This window comes from Strix uralensis, chromosome 22 (assembly GCF_047716275.1).
Source record: "Strix uralensis isolate ZFMK-TIS-50842 chromosome 22, bStrUra1, whole genome shotgun sequence".
In the NCBI taxonomy this organism is placed as follows: domain Eukaryota; kingdom Metazoa; phylum Chordata; class Aves; order Strigiformes; family Strigidae; genus Strix; species Strix uralensis.
In genome coordinates, this window is record NC_133993.1 from 10,069,312 (window position 1) to 10,085,859 (window position 16,548).

General features: G+C 50.1%; 1 protein-coding gene across 4 annotated transcripts in view; it reads left to right on the forward strand.

Moving 5' to 3' along the window:
- The first annotated feature begins 2,330 nt into the window (after nt 1-2,330).
- The window catches only part of MLLT6 (MLLT6, PHD finger containing), a 46,299-nt gene continuing 32,081 nt past the window's right edge, over nt 2,331-16,548 (forward strand). For 3 of the 4 annotated variants that reach the window (XM_074891999.1, XM_074892001.1, XM_074892002.1), the window contains exons 1-7: nt 2,331-2,450; nt 5,947-6,026; nt 10,961-11,015; nt 12,586-12,695; nt 13,159-13,262; nt 13,975-14,068; nt 15,295-15,402. In XM_074891999.1, coding sequence (XP_074748100.1) covers nt 2,342-2,450; nt 5,947-6,026; nt 10,961-11,015; nt 12,586-12,695; nt 13,159-13,262; nt 13,975-14,068; nt 15,295-15,402 — 660 coding nt within the window. In that variant the 5' untranslated portion in view covers nt 2,331-2,341. The remainder of the gene's footprint in view (nt 2,451-5,946; nt 6,027-10,960; nt 11,016-12,585; nt 12,696-13,158; nt 13,263-13,974; nt 14,069-15,294; nt 15,403-16,548) is intronic. The other variant, XM_074892000.1, reaches the window with a different exon arrangement.

Here is a 16,548-nt window from a genome sequence, read left to right on the forward strand (position 1 = left end):
GGTTACAAAGGCAACCAGCCAGATTTTCCCCCTTTTCTTTTAAACAAGTTCATAACACAATAGATAAAAGAAAAAAGAAGAGGGGGAGAGGAGGGGAAACCCTCCCAGAAAAGTGAGCTAAGGCTGAGTGAATTTCCAGCAATGTGGTGAACGTATTGTCTGCCCCTGTGACTCTCAAAGGAATGTAATAAAAGGAAGACAGCAACCCAGCAGGCAGCTTCTCAGGGAGCCGTCTGCCTTCCAGCCCCTTGATGTAACGCTTGAACAGGTGCAATATAAAGGATGCTAAACTGGTGATTATTAGGGCTGCGGGAACGGGTTTCCTCTCTGCTCTCTGATGAGAAGATTTTTTTAAAAGAAACTATACGATGGGATACACTGACCTTTCAAAGACTACCTGTCGCAAGGGAAGCTCTTTGAGCAAGAAGAGGGTCGCCAGTCTGAGGCGTTGACACTGTTTCTGGTCTTATTGAAGCTGCTGTAAATCAGGACTAGTTCCCGCGGAGTCACTGCAGCGATGCGCTTGCAGGCAGGAGAGCAGAACTGCCGAGGTTGTGTTCCAGGGAGGCATCTTTCTGCAGAAACCCTGATGGCTTCGAAGACTGACTTTCAGGTAAAGGTGTGACCTCCTGGCTGCTCACGTACGTGCCAGCATCTGAAAACAATTTTAAGTGCCTACTCCTGGAAGCGGAGAGAACAGCTTTTGATTTTTTTTCTCGGTGTTTCCTTCACTAATGCGACCATCTCTCTTCAGCACTCACAACCCACAGAGAATGAGGAAAAAAAGATTTGAGGGAGCCTAGTGATTCCATGAACCCCGTACATTTCCCAAGCAAGATACAAGCCTCTCTCCTTTTGATCTAATTTACGGCACTTCTTTTTTAAATCACCAAGCATTTAGAGGAACAGAACTGAAAAGTAGTAATGCAAATCAGGCACCTTTATATGCACCTTTTTATTGACGTTCCTCCATCAGCCCTACAAAAAGCCCTACTATACTGCGTAGCAACTTAAGAGGACATATTTTTATTTATCAGTGCAGGCAAAAAATTGTTCAGTTACACCTTCTACTGTTTCTTTGCCCAGTCTGGCATCAGGCACTTCCTTTTCTTCCTGAGGTCGCTGGGTAAGGACCTACACCAGAGATCATGAAGCCCAGGCTCTGTTCCCTCAGAGCTGCTCTGTCTCCTCGGGTGGATGATTTCAGGTAGAGCTGGAGCTGTGGGAAGGCGTTACCTGGATTCTTTGGGTTCCTCCTAGGCCTCTTTTCTAAGATTTAATTATTCTTGTGCTCTGTACTTGGGTTTTCTTCATTTCTCCTTGTCTGTTCTGGGTGATGTGGCCAAGGCAAGGGCTGTTTCTCATGATACACCAGGAGCCTCATGATACCGCGTGGGCTTACAGGACCTGCAGGTGCAATCCCATACAGCTACTCACTGTACAGTAGGATTATTTCTTTTTTACTGGTTTCCAGGTGATTTCTGATACTTGTCCTGCTGGGCATAAACCTCCAAGGGGGTATTTTTCTCCCTAAAGAGAACAAAACAGGTGCCAACGGGTTAAAAGCTCCTGCAGAAGGAGCCTGGGAGAGCAGGACAGGCGGTGGCGCTCGCGGAGCCCGAGCTGTCAGAGAGGAATTGCGGAGATAATAGGATTTGCGGAACGGTCCCAACTCATCCCTCCGGAGCGATCCATGTTGCCTGGCTCGGGCACGCATCCAGCGGTTTGCACACACGGGTGCACACTCGGATTCCTGCTCGGTTTGCTCGGGAGAGGGGAGAGGGGGGAACAAAAACATGAAGAAAGAAGCGACATAAAGCGGCTGGAGCGGGGAGGGGGTGGTTTAAAAAGAAATAAATAATCTCACACGCAGAGAAATGCACCCGCCCCAGCCAGCCTGCAATCCCTGAACCTCAAATTTTACAGGAGCGTGCGGGCGGCGCAGCCATGATTGTACATGGGGGGGGGTGTGGGGGGGTGGGGGGTGTGTGTGTGTGTTATGTGTGTGTGTGTGTCCGTGTCCGTGCGTGTGCATGGGAGCGGGGCGGGGGCGCGCCGCCCCCGGGTGCCCCGTCCGTCCCCCCCCGTCCCCCCCCCCCCCGGAGCCCCGCCCGGCTCCGCGCCGCCGCCCCGGGGGGTCGGACACCCCGCGGCCCTTGGCGGGGCGGCCGTGTGAAAGGCAGGCTGCGAGCGGGGAGGGGGGGCGAGGAGGAGGAGGAGGGAGGAGGAGGAGGAGGAGGAGGAGGAGGAGGAGGGAAGAGAAGGAGGAGGAGGGAGGAGGAGGAGGAGGAGTGTGTGCGTAGAGGGAGGCGGGGGGGGGGAAGGAAACCCTCATGGAAGTATGAAGGAGATGGTGGGAGGCTGCTGTGTCTGTTCTGATGAGCGGGGCTGGGCGGAGAACCCGCTGGTGTACTGCGACGGGCACGGCTGCAATGTGGCGGTGCACCAAGGTAAGCACCGGCCCGGCCCCCCCCACACCCCCCCCGCCACCACCGGGGCCGCCGCCGCCGCCTCCCCCGCCGGGCGCCCCGGGGAGGCCGGGGGGGGGCGGGAGTGCGGGGGCGGCGGAGGCGGGGGGGGGGGGCTTTGTTTTATCCCTATTGTTCAAAATAACGGTGTCGCCGCTGGCCTGGCTCGGCGGAGGAGCCGGGGGGGGGAAGCGGGGGGCAGCGCGGTGTGCCGAGGGCTCGGAGTTGGCCATCAGCTGCGCCCCCGGGGGGGGGGAGGCGGGGACGAACCTCTCGGGGGGTGCTCGGTACCGGCGGGGAGCGCCGGCCGCTTCCTTCCGTGGAGGCGGGGGGGGGGGGTGTCGCCCGGGGCGGTGGAGCCAGGTCCCCTTGTCCCCCGGTGCCCCGGGAAGGGCGGGCGGCCGAGCCCCGGGCCGGGAGGAGGGCAGCGCCGGGCCGGGGAGCGCCGCAGCACCCCCCCGGGGCTCCGGTGCCCCGGGCTCGGGCCGGTGCCGCACATGGCCCCGGGTAACCCCCGGGGGCGGCCGCGGGGCCCGGAGCTGACGCTTGCAAGGGCAGAGAGGGAGGCAGCCCTTCTCCTCGCAGAGCTCCGGGCTATTTGCATTTTAAATGACTCGGAGCACGCCCCTAACACACGGTATCGGGCCGGAAAGTTTGCCCTCGGGTCTCCGAACAAAAATAAAAAATTAAAAATTCCCCCAAAATATATATTTGCTTCCGTTCCTCTCCAGCAGAAAGGCACGGTGATTATCCTGGCTGGTTTGTTTTGAATAACGCGAAGGTTTCTGGTCTCATCTGGCGGGTCTGTTTTTCCATCTATTATTATCCCATCCCTCTAGCAGCGCATCTCCAGCCTCTTCCTGTATCATCTCTCCCTCGGTGTCTTGATGCGCGCTCCTGCCTCCAGCTGCGAATGTGTCCTGCCCTGCCTCTGCCCGCCTGTCAGGCGCAGGTCTCTGGGTCTGTAGGTTGGGCTTTCTGTTGCTTTTCGTACGGTTGGTGGATCCCTGCTCGCGGCTGTAGTAACAAGTCGCTTACAACCAGGTGACTAAAGGGGAGATAGAATGAGGAAGCGAAGCTCGCGGGGGATTTCTTGTCATTCGGAGGCGATGCTTGGGTGTCTCCTGTCATCAGGCAGCCTCGCCAGGGTGGCTCCCAGTGACCCGGCAGCATGTAAGGGTCTCTCTGGTTTAATTTTGCTGCTCTAAGTCTTTCATTCTTCCCATTATTTATCAAACCCTACGCTAGAAAGTAGATTTCTTCATCGCTCTCTTTTGGGGGGGGAGATAAAGGGTGTTGACATCCTTATGCTCGCTCCCAAGATTAATATAAACACTTTTGTTTGCTGGCGAGAACAGTTTCAAACGGGCAAGAGCAGGTTCAAACGGGCAGTACTTTTATTCTTTTCAGGTGCCTGTTTCTAGGCCCGTGCAGGTACGGAGTCGGGATGTGTTCGCCGCTGCGGTGGGGGAGCGGGCGCGTGGCGTTGTCTTGGTAGAGTTGGCACGTGTTAGAAAAGTCTCAGAGAGGGCACAGCTCGCGTGTTTGAAAACCACAACTGTCTATTTAGGTCCTGTAAGAGTCCTTCAGGATATAATAATTCGAAAGGAGTGTAGCAGTGTGTAGTGGATGTTCTTCAACCTTCTTTTTAAAGGCTGCTCATAAGCCTAGCCGTAGTGGGGTGTTTTGGTGGGCTTTTATTTCTTAAATAGAAACAAACCTCTGCAGGGGATCATCTGGGTCATCTAGTCTCGTTCCGTGCGATCACACACTGGGTTTGGTATCTCTTTGTACTGCTTGAATATCCGCAAAACCAAAGTTACCTTTTGAAATGATTGTACAGTTAAATAAAGAACCCTGTATTTTTTTAAAACTTGTACCATAGCTACGCATTAGGGCTGATTTGTAAAAATATCAGTGCCATTTCTCTGATGATGGTTAGAAATCTTACCTTTCCAGTAAAAAACTGAAAATGTTAATGAAAGCATCTGTTTGGAGATGAAGACTCTAACAGGATAGTTAAGAACATGTACAAACTGTATTTTCAACTCTGCCTTACTTATGTTCTGCATTTTCCCTTGTTTTCTTCCTTTTTGAAGCAGTGGGCACAGAAGCTCGTGCTGGCTCCAGCTGAGTGCTTGCTTTTGGCCCTAAGCCCACTGCTAAAGATGGACCCAAGGCTCCTCTGTCGTTGCTTTCATGTAGTTTCTATTTTCTTATGTGTATGCCTTGGCTCATCTTGCAGTCAGCTCTTCTGGTTTAACTCTACAATTGCATTCGTTTTCCTGGCTGATGTGGAATAATAGACATCAGAGAGATGGAGAGAACCTATTGCGGGTTGTGTTTGGTCCACCCCCCAGGGAACATCACAGGATTGCTTCCAGCAGGATATTTTCAGATGCTTTGTCCAACCTAGTTTCAAATGTCTCAAGTGACTGGGATTCCATTCCAACCGTCAGCTCGCATTTGAAGGAGGAATAAGGAAGATATAATTTGTTCTTTCCTAGGAGACTCATACCCTCGTCTGAGATGCATACCCTTACTTCTTACTACCATCTTTACCAGCCTCTGTGGCTTTAAACCCACCTGTGTGGTAGCTAAAAGCCCTTTTAGGGTCAGAAACGCTTCCTTTGGGACTCACAAAGACCATCCTTGGATGGTTAGAGGGAGAAGATCGCTGAAAAAGGTGAACCATCTTCAAGCAGCATTGCCCCATCAGAGAAGGGAGCTAATTTTAAAGAAAAGGGAGCTGCAGCTTGCAGAGGGAGACCCTGAGAGCATCAGTAGCGATGTAGAACGCAAGAGGGACGCATGGTATAGCTGGATAAAACCGGCAGTTTTGTTGGGTGATCAGCTGGAGGCTTGTGTTAACACAGAACCCGTTCCTGGGAGTAGTCCTAAAAAGCCTGAATTCAGTGATCCTGAGAGCGTGGCTGCGGCTGGACGTGACTTACAGACCTGAGGGCGTGCAGGATAAACGGGAGTTTTGCCTGGTGTCTGTCTGAATTCTCACCGAGATAATTTCCTTCGTGATGCTGAGATTTTATCTTAGTCCTGTTGATGGTTAAGGTGCTTCATAGCCATCCATTTCATAATTTTATATTTAGATCACTAGTGACACTTGAAAAGTTAAAGGGTAAGAAATTTGTCCGTTTCTGTTTGCTAGACCAGAATTAGACGCAGTTTATGAAGCACTGGATTTCCACTTAGGCCAGATTTTCATTGGAATTTTTCACACTGGGCATGAGCTTATTTGGAAGCTTGAATAAATGTGTAACACTGGACCTCTCGCAAAAGGCTGTCTGCTCTCGGTGGGTATGGAAACTGGAAAGGGGAATAAAATGCTGCGTAGATGCAATGTTTGGTTTTGTCGCCCATCTCTGACTGATAACAGCTCTGGCAAACCTTTATATACACCTGAGAAATGAAACAGTCAATTTAAAGATGGTCTAATGAACTCTCTTTGCTTTTCTTCCAGCTTGCTATGGAATTGTCCAGGTTCCTACCGGACCCTGGTTCTGTCGGAAATGTGAATCTCAAGAGAGAGCCGCCAGGGTGGTGAGTACGCAGCACACTTGTACTTACACTAAGTAGGTTTGTTCGATGCCTTTCACGTCTCTGCTGGGAGCAGTGTAGTCCCCTGGCAAAAGTGGTAGAGCCTGGCATTTCAGTGACTGTAATCCCGGCTCTGCCTGTAACCTGCTCTATCTCCTTTAGACAATAGGAATAATTGTATCAAATGATTTTATACAACGCTGCTAGCCATTTTGATGAAGATGCTGCCAGAGGTGTTTTTAAGCAAGTTACCAATGTCAAAATTTTTGAGTCTAGAGACCTCAATCTCCTCAAAAATTAATGGCGTTCTTCTAAAAGGTGGTTTCCCTGCTGCTTTTTCTGTTCAACTCCTGAGGAAGTTCTGGAGTGGAGGAAAGTTGGCATCACCTGAGATGATGCTGTGCTGTCAAAGTTATCATACTGACTGACAGGGTGGATTGGCATTCATATCTTGCAGCAACAGTCTCCTGCATAAAGTCTTCTGCATTTGTAAAACAGCCGAGAAAATGACAGGAAGCTGGATCAGGGTTTAGTTTCTGTCTAAGTAGCAATTTAGCGGTATAGAACACTTTACAAATGTTCTTAATTAATTCTGGCATTTCCCGGTGAGGCAGGAAAGTGGAAACAATCAGGCCAGGACTGCCTCTTAGGTCTGTCTATGTGGCAAAGTTATTTGTGCAGTAAAGTAGGCTGTGAGTTTATAGCACACCAGCTACCCTGCAATAACTTCCCATGTGAGCCCTTACCCGATACGGCTGCACCAACCAACTGCCGAGGTGCCGGGATGGAGATCTTTAACGTGTTAGTTATGCCGTGGATGCTGCTTGTGCCACACAGTAAATCTGGGCCTGCTTCCCCGCTTCGCTTCCTTAAGGATGGATTGAAGTTAAACTTTGGCTTTCCTTAAGTACAGAAGGCCTCAGTCAGCACAAACAACGTTTATTAATGCCTGCACTGCCTTCAGAACTGGTTTAGCTAAACCTTTTTTAAAGTACACACCTAGCGAAGCTGCTGTAGGTGACCTCTGAACGTGCGGATCTGTGCAGGCCTGAGCAAATAGCCTGCTCCATCTCAGCTGGGCTCTCTGCTTGCTGCAGTACAGAAGTTTAATCTGTTTCACAGATGGGCGAAGAACTTGGCAAAGATGAGTGAATGGGGGAATTAGGTATCTGTGCCATGCTTTCTACACTGCATTAACTCATTCCTCATTGGAAGCGGGAGTGTAAACAAGACCAGACTTTCAGACCTGAGCTCTTTTCCCATTGTAAGATGCTGCTTTTATGTGCGCTGCAGTAAAGAAGATCAAATGTGTCTTTGAGTGGGTTTACATCCTGCAGATAGTTTCATAGCAAAGAAAGGAATTTGGATTTCATGGGCCTCCTTCCCCCAGCTCTCCCAACCGTGCAGGCAGAGAGAAGCTCTTCAGCGTTAGCTACGATTCAGTGTAGGCTGTAGTAACACATGCACACACAGGCCCTCCTCACCTGCGCTCACTGCAAGGACTGTAACTTTTTACTTGCACATCGCACACTTCAAACTGCCTCCAAGGTATCAGGAAAACAATACCCCTGCAGGTGGCTCCTTATTTAACTTGCCCTCGGTGAAATCCGTTAGACAATGCGTGATGGGCTTCAGTCATGCCACTCAGTCCTGTGGCATTCAGCCCTGCTACTATAATAACTGAACAGTGATAATCTTCCTTCCTAAGCAGAGCTGGGGATGATTTCCTATCTAAATCCCTCACCTTTTCAGTTAAACACCAGCAGTCATAGCAACAGACACGCAGATGGGTAAATACTTAAAAAGAATCTAGTTCTTTGATGTAGGGAACGGCATGATCAGAGTAAGGGAAATGAGTCAGGTCTTAGGAGAGCTGTGCATGGCTCTGCTACACGCTGAGTTTGGGTTCCGTGGTCCAGTGAGGCAGGAGGGTGTGACTGCCCTGGGGTGTCACTGCACCTCTCTGTGCCTGGCTTTCTCCAGCTGTAAAAGGGACATTATCAGCCTGCAGACACTGCCTTGAGAATCTTGAATGAGAGGTGCTGCTGTTTGAGCACTAAAAGCACTGGCAACAGCAGCAGAGCGAATTCATATTTGTATTTCTTTCATAATGACTGTGTGGCAAACTCCTTTGAAAAACAACAGTGTGTTTCTTCCCACATCTGCCTTCGTAGAAGAATCTTAAAGCAGCTTACAAGCTTTGTCCATAACAAACATGCTTATTGGCTAAATATTGATACTTTTGCTTTGAAAATGAGATACAGAGGCATGGAGAACAGTGCACTCCTTAGCGAGTGTTTTAAAACATAGGTCTGATTTCTGCATACCTTCTTTAGAGAGATGGACTCCATCTGCTCTTCAGCTTTGGAAAGAGAGCGCAGGAGCCCTAACTCTCAGGCAGCAGGTGGTAGATCCCGGAGTTAGAAACCCCAGGGGGTCAGGAGCTCTAACCTTACCCAGCACAACCTGGTTTAAATCAGCCAAACTCTGCTCTTTTCCCAGAGTTGAAATAAAAACCCCGGAGACAGCCTGGGCCTATGCAGGTTGAATAAAAGGAAGAGGTACCGCTAATCCTGCTCCTAACCCCTCCTCAGATGCTCAGGTCCCCGAAGGATGCTGTGGATGCTATTGTGCTTACAGTAAGCAACTGAAAGCCCATCCGCTTTGTAATCAAATTGTCTAGGAAGCCCGGTGAGCTGCAATGGCCAGAGGGCACTCATGTGAGGGATCATGTGAAGGCTTTAGCTGTCATTTCGAGGCAGGGCTATTAAAAGTCTTGTGTGGGGCCGATGGAGCTGTTAACCCCTCTTGTTACAATCAGAGCTTTGCTAATCGCATGGTGGGAGAGCCGCTTTGATCTGAGGGGTGGAGGGGAGAGCAGAGGGGCCTTTTCAAGTGCAAATTTCTTATTACAGTGTCTCAGTTAACCCAGTTCTTTTTCTGTCTTGGCTCTGTCGGGCTTTCCATAGTAATTGTGAGAGCAGCTCTCCAGCCCTCTGGCAGCCCAGACCTAACCAGGAGTGGTGAGAAACACCTCCTGTGGCCATCCATCCGTTTTTCAAACTAAGTTGCAGGGAAAGCGAGACAGGCCGCTGACGACCACACTGGTCTTTGTCCCCTCATCTTATTTATACGTTATCACAGGGATTTCGTGCTTGCCAAAGGTGCTTGTTTGACAGCCCCACATGCTTGACTCCCACGAAAGCCTTGGAGGGTCAGGCTGAGCCTCCCTGCTGCCCGTTGCGTTGCCGTCCTATTTATTGTGCTTGTCTGTCCAGGGGGTGAAGTTTCGACAGAGGAAATCTTGCTTGGGGAAAACCACCTTTGTGGAAGGTCCTTGGGGACTACTCAGTGGCAGAGGCTTTTGCTCATGGCCAGTTATTGCTCAATACGTTGGTGTTTGTCGCAGCAGGGAGCACCTGCCCCGTTACGCTCCCCAGAGCCGAGCACTGGGAGTGAGGCACGAGCAGGCGAGAACGCCAGGTCCCGCACACTCATAGCGGCACAGCCCGCTGTCTCACTTTGACACCCAGCGCCTCATTTCAAGACTTTCTGACAAAGCACATTTTTCACAGAAAAACAGGGGTTTTTTGTTTTGTTTTGTTTTGGGTTTTTTTAGCAAATCAAGCATTTCTGCTGGGGAAGGAAAAGGTTTGCGCCTCACAGGTTTTCAGGGCTTTTTTAAAATCAAAGAAAACAGAAAGCACGTAGAAATTTTCCCCGAGTGATGCCGTGAGAAGACAGCGGCCGTTTTCAGGTGGCTCAGCCTGGGAGGAGCCCTCAGGGCTGGGAGTGTGTTCCCCCATGCGTGGCAACGCGCCTTGAAACCACCCCACCTTCCACCAACCCTTCGAAAGGGCGTCATGGCCGGGGGAGAGCCCTCATCTGGAGGCTGGTGGTGGCTGGGCAGGGCTGAAATGAGTGAGGTGGGGAAAATGAGTGTAGGCCGTCTGCTGAGAGGCGAGGAATAGCGCCGAGGGCCATGGCGCTGGGTTTCCCTGGCTCGTGCCATCGTGTCTGGCCAGACCCTCCCTGTCCCCTCGCCGGGTGTGCATGGTGGTGGGGTGAGGCCCGTTCCCACCCCGGCCATGAGGGAGACCCTTCAGCAGGTTTGGCCTCGGAGGCCCCCCTGCCCTTGGGCCTGGCGTGAGGGGGCCCATCTCCAATCGCCCTGTGGCTGCTGCCCCATGGTGGAGGAGACGGTGTGTTTCCCCCTCACGCTTTTCCCCAAAAGCAGACATTAGTGACTGGGTCCCTCACAGCCCATCATGGTGCCAGGCTGCGGCCTCTTGCCTGGCGTGTTGGCGCCGAGGGAGCTTCCTCCACCCTCCCGGGTGGCAGGGACTCTCCAGCGCCGACGCTCCGCTCATGCCCCCTCCATCACACCTCAGCCACCCCCGAGACTGGGTTTGGGGGGCAGCAGGGTGCCCATTCGCCAGTCCCAGCCGTTGGGGCCAGGCTTGCCATGGCTCCCCATGTCCTGCCTGCAAAAATGTCACGACAGCTTCACCCGCCTCTCATGAGACTGGAAAAAATATCACAAGAGAGGAGGAAGGAAGGAAGGAAGGAAGGAAAGAGGCAAAGATAGATAATGGCTTATTTTTATTTGCGTTCTGCTCTCTGAGTCATGGTTTTCAGTTTTACTCCCCAACCACAAAGTCTAAAACTTTTTTTTAAAAAAGCCCCATGAAAGTCAAGGTTCACTTGTAGCCCTGTGGCTCTTGGGCTGAGGCTTTAAAAACGTCCCCATCAGACAGGGTGATATCGAGCTGTGTCAGAGTATCTTTTTGCACCCAAACTGCTCTCAGCCCTTCTTCCACTTCCTCTCTTTGAAAGCAGCCCCATCTTTCATAACCATGTTGTAAATGAATCATCTCTTTTCTGGCCCCACGCCCCTGGGAGTTAGATTAAACTTGTTGTTTCTGCTTAATTTCAAGAGATGTGAACTGTGTCCCCACAAAGATGGAGCCCTGAAACGGACCGACAACGGAGGTGAGTACCTCTGCGCAGAGCCGGGTATGTCACACAGAGCCTCTGGGGACTCGGCAGCTGTCCCAGGCACAAAATAATTAATTTCTGAGCCTGTGTCACCAGAAAGGGAAGGCTGGAGGCTCCAGAGGATTGAAAACACTCTGCCTTTTTCTTACAAAACTTCCCTTTCTGAAGCTTCTATGGTGAGAAGACCTTTCCCTGGGGGGGAGAACCTGCCTGACCTCTGACTGGCATCAAAGCCCAGCCCCTGAAATGTGCAGTTTCTTGAGTTTAACCTTGCAGGAATCGGTGCCTGATCTGGCATTGTTTACAGAAATGTGGACGTTGCAGAGTTATTTGCTGCACGCTTGCACAGCAGCACTGTGATCCTCAAGTTAACAGAGCCTCAGCCTTGAGTCCCCATCCGAGAGCAGGGACTAGGACACAGTAAAGATGTTTTTCTCTGCAGGATTTATGTGCTCATCGTTGATCTTCTCAGCCTCTGGGGCTGTGAAGTACTGAGGATTCTGATTTCCGTTGTCAGAGCTTGCAGCTGTCAATGCTACTGGCTGTATAGATCAAACTTAATTTTTCTCTTGCTTTTTCAGAAAGGCTTCTGCACCTGCCTGCCACTCACCTTAATACCCAAAGAGTTAGATTAGGCAAGGAGGTCTTTATTCTGATAGATCCCATATTTAGAGAAGTGCTAAATCCAGGTTATTTTGTAGAAGCATCTGCTAGAGCAGGTCATAAGTGCCAAGAGTCTTAGTGCAATAGCACAAGTATCATGTTGGGGGATTGTTTTATCATAACATAGCATCTTCTTCCAAACGTGTTACTGCGTGGTTTGGTCAGGTCTGTGTAGACAGGCATAAGAAGTGTTACAGCTGTGTCACTGTACAGAATTATACAGCTGTATGATTCTGTAACCATGGAGTTTGGTTCTGCCTGCCCAGGTGACTCCATCCTAACTGGAGCTAAATCCTTCCAGCGCAGTAGCCATACTGGTCATGGATCAGCCCCCAAAGGCTCCTGACTTTCAAACTTTCTCAGTTCTGTCCTGACCAGATGGAATTTCAACTTACACATCTGATTTGGGAAGCGTCTTGGTGGATTTAGATTTTAATCTAACTTGGCTTGCTGAAAAAGAGCCTTCTTTAGCCGTTGATAACAGCCAATAAAGGGAGCTTTGTTTCCAGTGGCGTGGGACTACACGTCAAACCTGTCCCATCAGCATCATTTACTGCTTGGATGCTTTTCTTGGGTTTGGTTAGGTCTTCAACTCCAGGCCTCAAGTCCTGAGGGGGTGCTTTTAAGAACGATGAGCGTTGTACACTTTTCCCAAAGAAATCTCCGCTTTCTCATTTAATCTGGAGGTGGTATCCGTCTATCTTTCACCCACAAAGGACTTGATTCCTAACCAAGTTACAACAGGCAGTATTTCAAATCTAACATCTAACTTAAGTTGGCTCCCTTCCTACACTCTCTTCCTTCTCTCCCTCCCATGCTTGTCTGCAGCCCTGCCTAAGTTTAAGACTCTCTTGGGTTGCTCCATGTGAATCTCCGCTCTCTGTCTTGTTTGCTTCCCCAGGGTGGGCCCACGTTGTCTGTGCTTTGTACATCCCAGAGGTGCAGTTTGCCAATGTGCTCACCATGGAGCCAATTGTCCTGCAGTATGTACCCCACGACCGCTTCAACAAGGTAACGCCACCTCTTTCTAGTGCTGCCCCAAAGCGCGCTTGCCCCACCTTGGCTTTTTGGGGTCATCTTATGCTACCACATCTCCTGTCCAACTTATTTTAGTTTCCAGTTACTCAGATTCCTTTAAAATAACTAACAAAGTAAATCTGTGTTCTTGCAAATAACTTCTTGGTCCTCCATTTCTCTCTTCCCCAACTCCCTGCAACTTGAGCAATCTCCGCCTTGGAGTTGTGTGTTGGTGACTCCACGTTTTGATCTGACACAATGGTTATTTGGGGAGAAAAAGAAGATGTGTGAGCTTCGTGCATGCCACTGAGAAATAACCCAGAGCTGTTGTCGTAGGAGGGAGATGACTGGACACAGAGTTAGGAGTTCTCGAAGGCTTTGCCTCCTGGTGAACAGTGAGAGTGAAGTAGACGTTTTGTCTGCCTCTTTGAGTGAGCACTTTTCCTTTTTTTTGCAGACCTGCTACATCTGTGAAGAGCAGGGCAGGGAGAGCAAAGCAGCCTCGGGAGCGTGCATGGCCTGTAACCGACACGGCTGCCGGCAAGCTTTCCATGTCACCTGGTGAGTTCCCCACGGCATCACCCCAAGAATAGCCCCAGCTATTGGTTTTGCTGCTGTGGCTTTGAGGCGGCACTAACTGGGTGGTGTGGGGAGTTGGGCTGATCACCCTGGGTTGGTTTTGTGCAAGGGGTATCTCATCCTTGTTCAGTTTGTGAGGGGAACTTCCCCAGGAAGGCTGAGGTTTCACCAGCGAGCCTTCCCTGCTGAGAACGAAGGCTGGGGATTTCCCTAAGACTATGTGGAATCCAAGAAGAGAAGAGGTGACTCACAACCCAGGAATGTTCCTTCTCCAGCAGAGCACATGCAAAAGTATCATCTAGATGATGTGATTTGAAGGGCTGATACCCTCACGTACCCTCGCAGCCTGAAAACAACATTGCCTATTAGCAGAGCAGGGAGATTCCCAGCTTTACATGGATTCTTTGCCCATGACATGTCTTTTGTTGGAATTGTTACTGGTCTCCCAGGCCTCCCTTAAGAAAAACAAAAATCGCAAGACAATGTGGTAGAAAAGTACTGACCATTTTGAAGAGCTTAATATGAACTAAAAATAGTCTGAACTTTTTTCCCTTCCTTGCATACCATTTGCCAAGCAGAACAGGAAACTTCAAGACCCTGCCTGGGTACCCTGAACTATTCTTTGCCCTTTGATGGGATATGTGGTCTGGCTGTACAATTTGCTTTATCCTCCTTCTAATTGCATGTATTTCAGTGCCCAGATGGCCGGCCTCTTATGTGAAGAGGAAGTGCTGGAAGTCGACAATGTCAAATATTGTGGCTACTGCAAGTACCACTTCAATAAAATGGTGAGTTTCTTCATCCCTGCAATGGAATTATTTTGTCACATAAAAGGCATTGTCTTCCTCCTAGACTGTATCTGTGCTCAGAGCAGTAAGAAATGCCACAAACACATAAACGAGGTCTGCAGCCTGCTTCCCTTTCCGGCCAGAGTCACTTAGGAATAAAGATTAATTTATATTTTTCATTTCTGTAGCATCTTTAAACCCATTTTCAAAAGTAGGCGTTGAATGCTTCCCATCTGTTTTGGCTTCCCTGACCCACTCTGTGTGGCTGAAAGAGAAGTCCCAAGAAAGGAGAGCAGCCGTGATGGTTGGTGCTCCAGGGACTTGGGGGTGTAGCGCAGACACCCTGGGCAGGAGGGTGTAACACAGAGCAGCCAGACCTTCTGCCTGAGGACAGAGGCAGCCCAGAAGAGACATGGAGTCATTCACTGTTTGAGGGATATTGGGGCAAAGGACTTCCCCCCCCTATTAATTACAGTACCGAGAGGAAAGAGAGGAACTCTTTTCCTGTTCTGCATAATTAGTAGACACCTGCTCTCCCCCCTCCAGCAAAAAGGAAACTTGATCCTCTCACTACAGCTTTATGTCTCAGTGGCTCCTTTGTTGCTGGCCCTCCCCACTTTCCTTCCCGCTTATCAGTGCTGTCACATACAGTGACTGATGCCTTGAGCTTCCCCTCAAAGTCAAACTGGAGGACACCTTCCCTGCCCTTCAGGTACCCTCAGTATCTGACACAAGTGTAGCTCTGTATCAAGTTAACTGATGCCGAGATAGATAGCAGGACTTCTGCTGGTGCCTGGAGCCTGAGAACAGGGCATCCTTCCGCACACAGCCCACGCCCCGCTCAGGACTGAAAGCTGGGCGCTGCCCTTCAGGAGTGGCTTCTCTAAGCAGCACTGCTGCTACCATTTATCTTGTTGTTTACAGAATGGTCTCTGAGCAGCTGCGCCTTCCTTGTGCAAGTGTCAGTGTGCATGGGCCACCGAGGATCTGGGAGTCAGGTCTACATGCTGTTTGTAAGCCCATTGCCACGGTATCCGCTGTGGTCCCCGTGTTGGGAACCAGGCTGGGCATCTGGTCCAAAAAGAGTTTGGTCTTGCGTGTGGTAGGCAAGCCATTTACTGGAACTTTGCTCACTGTAACAGTGAAAGCTGGACTCTGTAACACTGTTTCCTCTCTCTCTTTTTCTCCTGTTCTCCAACTCCTCTCTGCTTCCCCACTTACCTCAGAAGACCTCACGTCACTCTGGAGGTAGCTCCTTCATTGCTGGAAGAAGGAGTCGATCCACATCCCCCGCTCAAGAGAAGCATGTATCCCACCACGAAAGGCCAAAGAAGGTAAGATCTGCACAGAGTTTGTCAGTCCAGAGAGGCACAGTCATGTGGGATGGAGGTGAGAAGGGGAGAAGTGTGCAGAGAGCACTGACAGCTCCTTGGGTGAGCCCTGACTCCACAAAGAATTTCACAGTCAGAGATCTGAATAGTCGCTGCGTTTTTAAACAGGCCCCTAGAAGGGTGTATGCAAACAGAGCAGCGCAGCCGTGGGGAACGTGAGGCTGAGTTTGCATGTTCAGGTTATGCCAGAGGAGTCCTGGCACAACACACCTGTGAAACGTGCAGCTTCCCCCTTCCTGTCTTGTGGCCAGTCCACTTTGAGTCTGACATTGGACTGTGGTTTCCAGCTACCGAGTTCATCTGTGTGGAAGTAGTTTGGGCTGTGGATTTAAATGCAGCAGCTCCAGAACATGAACTCGAGGTCGTTGTCCTCAGCTCCCAGAGTCCAAGTTTTAAAGGACAAAGAGATACTGATTAGTAATCTGCCTTGTGGCCAGCAGGTTGATTGTAGGCAAGAACAATAATTAGTGTGAACTAGGTAGTACTTTGTTAGTCAGATTAACCAGCCACGGGGATTCCACCTTCAAGTCTACCTGTGAAAATAGTTTGTCTTTGTTAGGCAATTATTTAGAAGAGCATCGCATGCCAGATCTGACTGGTACAATAGTTATTTCTCTAACTCTGCTGGTTAAGATGTACTCATGAAAACTGCTGCAGTGTTATAGGACATGTTAACAGCACACCAAGGTTCATAATTAACCAACTGACTCACGTGACAAATGCTCATATTTCAAGGAAAAGCAGCAGTGAACATGTAAGGCAGAACCGCAGCAGACTCCTGGGTTCTGACAGGGGTGCAGGTTCCAGCGTGGAAGGGTCTGTACCAAAAGAAACGAGGAGGCCAAAGGCTTGTGAGGTATTTGTTACTTATAACAACAAATAGCCCTAAAATGCAGGACATGCGTTTTTTTGGAGGTTTCAGGTTCTAAGGCAAGTGGCAGCAGAATAAGAAATCTTTCTTACCCCTCAATGGATACAGCTTTCGCAACAGCAAGAATCCACAACGTAGTACTGCCACCCTCCTTTGCACCCCGTCTGTCCAAAGCAGTGGGGTAGGATCTAAAGCAGAAATAACTTTTACAGGGGTAC